This window comes from Acyrthosiphon pisum, chromosome A2 (assembly GCF_005508785.2).
Source record: "Acyrthosiphon pisum isolate AL4f chromosome A2, pea_aphid_22Mar2018_4r6ur, whole genome shotgun sequence".
NCBI classification, from domain to species: domain Eukaryota; kingdom Metazoa; phylum Arthropoda; class Insecta; order Hemiptera; family Aphididae; genus Acyrthosiphon; species Acyrthosiphon pisum.
In genome coordinates this window covers 110,112,043-110,118,149 of record NC_042495.1, presented here as the reverse complement: position 1 = coordinate 110,118,149, position 6,107 = coordinate 110,112,043, and the positions used below count along the sequence as shown (strand labels likewise).

The following is a 6,107-nucleotide window of genomic DNA, read 5'->3' as shown; positions in this document are numbered from 1 at the left end:
TAAAATAAGAATAAAATATATAATACAAAACTTACGTCGTTGCACGTACGTAGTGTCGTACACAACTATTTTCTATGCGGGGGGGGGGGGGGTATACATTAAAAAATGTTATGCATAGTATATACATTATACATCAATACATCAAAATATGGGGTTGTTTGATAAAGTGTTATTTTTATTATAAAACGCAGGCCCGCGACTTCTTATACTCTTATTCGTCAAAAAATATTCATATTTTCTTTTCATTTTTATAATTTTAGAAAATTTAACAGTAAGTACTGAGTACAATTATTATAAAACGTATCTAAAACGTATCAGAAATTTTTACAACAAATGATATACCATTATAGCTTTCCAAATCCAATAGCTTGATAATTGAAAATTAAAGATATAGCGATAGCCATAATATAAGCATATTATATCGAATCATACACAGATCTAAAATATTCGTCGATTATCGACGAATGTTTGCGTTTGAACCACAGATATATAAAAATATTAGATAGCCGACTACTTTAGTCCATACGTATAAAAAATTGTCTCCAACAAAATGGCCGCAAATCGCTATCTAAGAGGCGGCTGTTTACAAATGAAACTGATACAGTAGGCGATAAGACACTACTTTGTATAATATATCATTATTAAATATATACATACAACCATGGCAAAATAAGTATTTAGCCATGCATACAACAACATGTAACATTGTTACTTATCAATACAATACAACATAAATATTCACCTCTCAGTTAACGATGGTAGCCATTTTATTGGCGACAATAATAATACCGAAGTCGGCTATCTAGTATTTTTATATATATATCTGTGGTTTGAACAAATTTCTTATTAATTTCATTAATTAGTTATTACTAATTTGTAATCAGTTATCTGTAATGTCAACAATAAATAATAATCCGTTGTTTATATAGTAGAATATAATTTCAAATATCCGTTCTTCAATAATAATATCGTTGGCGACGGTATTATCACCGTACATTTTTAATCGAAGCTCAATGGTGACGGTAACATTCCAATTCGTTTACCTTTAATTTAATTTAATTTTAATTTTAGTCTTTTTTTATAAAGAAGATACTAACTTGAATTTCAATGCCCGTAAAAAATGACAAATATTCAAAAAATTGTGATTGTTCTACTTCTTTTAGGTGTAAATCGCTGCAGTAAATGCAACTCAGCCACTTTGGTAGACAATCCACGTAGTGGATTGCGGATACACCGATGGGCCGCTATAAGTGCCTAACCTAACAATGGAAGAAAATTTACGAAATTTCAATTTAATGTATGCTTGTACCTGATCTGCCCTATTAAGCAATGGCAACCAAATAATCATTTCTCTAATAATACCATTTATAAACAAAAATGTCCATCGTAAAACTCAAAATCCCTGTTTGAGCGACTTCCGAGTTGGACCTATAGGGTTTAATTGTGTTTAATCTTAGCTATAAAAATAATAACTTTTATGAATTTATAACTGAAAATTAATTTAAAACAATGTGTTATGGCTATAAATAGCTCGAATAGAGTCAAAATTGTGTTGTGAACCCCTGTCTGTATGCTATACGCAGTATGAGATATAGTAATAACAGTATAATATAGTATAGTGTGTAAGCATATTAATATGTGAACAGACAGAGTCACATGGTCCTAAGGAATTCGATGTGTGGACAGTTTTGAGCCCGAGCAAGCCCCTACCGTGTCTCGCTGTCTGTGTAATATTCAGTGTAGTCCTGGCAGACCATCGAGCAGAGCCTCTGTTATTTTCTTAAGTCTAATCATTATTCTGTGCAACTAAATTTCTTTTAAAATTGATTATATTAATAAAGTATTAGTGATAACTCAAACACCTTGTATTTATTTAGGAACGAACAAACTCGGTTGTGGAGACGTCCATAACAATTGTTTGAAAATATTACCATGTAACTATATGGACAGAAGTTATTTTAACATAAAATGAAAATTTCAAGTGTCTATGGTTATTAATACTTGAATTAGGTACAACAAAATATCAACAATTGATGGATGAAAATTCGTGAATTTACCAATGAAAATCTAATATCATAAACGTTTTAATTCAAACACTCATAAAAAAATAATGTTACTTTCCGTTAAACTTTTTTTTTGGTTGAGGTAGGAACATTTATGGGGAATCTTCTATTAATATTTCTAAGGTTACTAATGAAAAGAAAAACTTTTATGAATTTCCGATTGAAAAATATTTTCAAATTTTTCAAAATGTTAATGATTTTTGTCAACATTTGAACTTGATTTGCTAAGAACCGCAAAAATGTACTTATTATTTTTCAACTGCTTTTATATCATTATAAAATTTGTAATTTTCGTACAAGATTTCCTTTAAGTTTTTTGACTTTTAACAAAAAAAAAGTTTACTGGAAAAATTACATTCTTACGAGTGTTTGGTGTTAGATATTGCATATTCACCCGTAACTTAATAAATTCTCATATACAACGATTTTCTTTTTTTTTTGTAACTCAAAAACTATTAATCGTAGGTACTTACTTGAAATTTCCATCAAATGTTTAAATTCTCATTTTTTATACATGATAAAATTTTCAAAAAAATTTACCTCATTTTGAGTTACTAATAGAGATTTTATTTTTTATTTTTTATTCTATAATTTATAAATGTCAATAAAATTGTATTCATTGGGTCAAAATGCTTGAGAATCGAACACAAAGTTTATATAATAGCGCACTGAAAAATATTAAAAATATATAGGCACAATTTTTTTTATACGTTTTTAAAATTCAAATTTTACGAAATTCTTTATAATCTCATCAATGTCTCTGTGCATCTATGATTATGAAAATGTACAAAATATTTAGTAGTTAAAAGGTTTTAAAATATTCTACTTTTAAAGCTTAATATTGAAAAAGAAAACAAGGATTCTCATAAATAGTTTTTACTGTTTATAAAAAATCTAAAAAAGATATAAACACATTTATTTTTTACAGACATTATAAGTTCAAATTAGGATGAAATTACATATTAAAACCAAGAATAACGATTTTAGTTATTTTGTTGTAATTTTAAAATATTATTCATACGTATATAAAACTTTTAGAGTATATTATTATATTTTATACACACAATGACATTTCCAAATGCATATAATATTTTTGGAAAAAATTAAATTAACCTACAGTTGTGCTAATTCCTAATAGTAAAACGAATTACTTTAATCACAATAAGAACATATAATATCAAACCTGGACAAGTTAATGATAATCTTTAATTGAGTTAAGTTAAGTTGATAGAAAACATTTGCAAAATTTAAAGTTAGTAGCTGTCCTAATTTTTTTTTTAATTCAGTGAGTTAAAAGTTACATGGAAACTTGCAATCAACTTATTAGCTTAAGTAAAGTTATTTATGATTGTTATTTTTAATAAATAAATATCCGGAATATGGTTTAAACAATATAATAATAAAATAATAAAAAGTAAACGTTTATGCAATATGCATCATAAATAATAATTTTATTATATTAATTATTTAACTATTTATAAATTAACTTAACTTGGATTTGATTATAAACAACTCGTTATTTATAAGGTTTATACCAATAAATATCAGTTTAGTTAAAAACTGAGTTAATTAATTTTAAATTATAAATAGTTAAGTTAAAATTGACTTAACTTTTACCTTAACTTTAACATTTTAACTCGTTTCTGCCCAGGCTTGTCAAATATACTTAGTAATTAGTAATACCTATATTATTTGCTGGCGGTCTATTACAGTTTGCCGCGGCGGTGGCATACGGTTCACAACGCCATCTCTTGAGCGTTGTATATTTTTAATTTTACCGAAGCGGCCTATAACCATTGTTATAAATCAATTTAAAATTAATGCTATAATACTAACCTATAACTCGTGTAACCGTTTCGTGATATTCATTTATTTGTAAAACCAAAATTAATCAATGTACGGAATTATGTTTTACCACTGCGCTTATAATAATACCAACCGTGACATGAACCTTACAACTATAAATAATGACTGTACCTATACTTACAAAGATTATTCAGTTTTAAAAACCATTTGTCTGCACTATACCATTCATCTAAATTACAAATATATAATACGTACTTAAATTATTGTAAAAATTCCCGATTTCAGCCAATAGCGGATCCAGAGGTCACCCAAGAGCGGGGGGAGAATTTTCAAAAATTAAATTACCTTTTTTAAATGTATCTGTAATTTATTGTAGGTTAAAATTATTTGCATTATTTCATTTATAAAACTAAATAAATATGTAATAAAAATAAAAATATTAATGTCAGCCCAATTTTATAATATAAAAATACGGTCCAAGGAGGGGCGAACACCCCATCGCCCCCCCTCGCATCCGGTGCTGATTTCAGCCTATTGCGAGTAATTTATATGATCCACCAAGTTGAGGGAAATTTAAGTATGCATCTAATATTATAATATGTCTATGTGCCTACTACTATTTACCTACTTTAGATGCTTAACCATGTTGGCAAAGGAAATAAGGAAAAATACTTTAAAATTCGGCATAAATATAAATAGCTCATCTATTTTTCGGGGCCAGTTACATTCAATTGAGCCAATAAAAGTTATTATCCGATAAATTCATGATGTATTTTTTGCATTCTGTTGATAATGTTGGTTTTCAACTAACAAAATTCGTGGACTCAGAACCAAAAGAGGATATCTCAAAATATAAAAATGTTCAGGAGTGCCATTTCAAACTATTTTCTACTTTAACACGTTGACTGCCACCGGCCGCCGGCGGTCACACGATTATGCATCATCTGTACGCCAAGTATATTTTTCAGTGTCATTCCAAATTTGTATATTATACTATGTATTTGAAAAAAAGTTTAAAAATATAAAAAAAATTTAAAAAATACATTTAATACATCAAAAAATTTGTAATGATTCCCGCTACGCCACGGCACTTTTTTGGGTGCATTATTGTAGCGCCATGGAAAAGTTAATAATATAAAACCATATTCATTTATGGCCGCCGGCGGTCATGTGGCGTAGTAGTTATGATCAACTGTGGACGCCGGCGGTCACAAAAACATATAATTTGAAATTTACAAATGAACGCCGGCGGCCACATGGCAGTCAACGTGTTAAACTGTATTATCTTTTTTTTTTTTTTTTATCTTTTTTACTAATGAATTATTTTTAATGATTGGCACATTTAAAAACTCACAATATTGTTCTGCTTTAACAATTGATTTGTTTTTTTTTTTTAATCAAAACTTAACGTAAAAAAAAACAAAAAAATGTAAAAAGTCCCCGTGGATATGAACCAAGAAGATCTTCAGATAGAACCCTGTAATTTTTATATAATTTTTTCACTTAATTTTTCACATAAATAATATGGAATTGGCTTTTCATTTAAATTGATACCTATTTACAAGATAGAACCCGGGGAGGGGGTTAAAGATTCAACCACCCCTCACCTCTGAATATTTTCTTAGATAATGTAACATTTTAAATAATTATTTATTTAAACATTAAAGTTATATTGTTTTAATTTTTGTAACGCCTCAAATATCCACCTCCCTAAAATACCATCTGAGTACCTACGGCCATGACTACTTGATTTATAATTTTCAAATTGCTTAGAGAAATCTTTGTTTTGTTGATAAATACCTATATTATAATTTATAAGATTATTAATTATAAACAATGAATGACATACTATTTAAATAAAAACTAATTAAAAAAATAGTTTTATTTTCAAAGATATAAATTTAATTCTCACGTTTAGTTCTCCACACCAAATTAACCTTCTCTAATTCTTCTGTAATGATAGGATGATGTTTCAAATAACAATGAATATTCATAATATGTTTAAAACAACTAACTGGTTTAGGTATTATAAATATAGTTAGGTATGGTATTAGGTTTAGACTTTATACAGCTATCAAATTAAATGAGTGTAAAAGTTAAATTATTATTATGTACATTTTAACATATTATACCTACGCTAAAGACCTACAGTAATATTATTTACATAAAGTTATTCAGTTACAAGTATTTATTTATTTAGATAAGATTATTTAACCAAACAATAAATGTTTGAATTAA

The 6,107-nt window shown here is 27.5% G+C and overlaps 1 protein-coding gene across 2 annotated transcripts in view; it reads right to left on the bottom strand.

Moving 5' to 3' along the window:
• The window catches only part of LOC100572351, a gene marked incomplete at its 5' end in the record, with an annotated part of 7,550 nt that extends 1,730 nt beyond the window's left edge, over positions 1–5,820 (bottom strand). For both annotated transcript variants that reach the window (XM_016808626.2, XM_016808628.2), the window contains 3 exon segments: positions 4,051–4,098; positions 4,215–4,229; positions 5,782–5,820. In XM_016808626.2, the coding sequence (XP_016664115.1) occupies positions 4,051–4,098; positions 4,215–4,229; positions 5,782–5,820 (102 nt within the window).
• Positions 5,821–6,107: the final 287 nt, after the last annotated feature.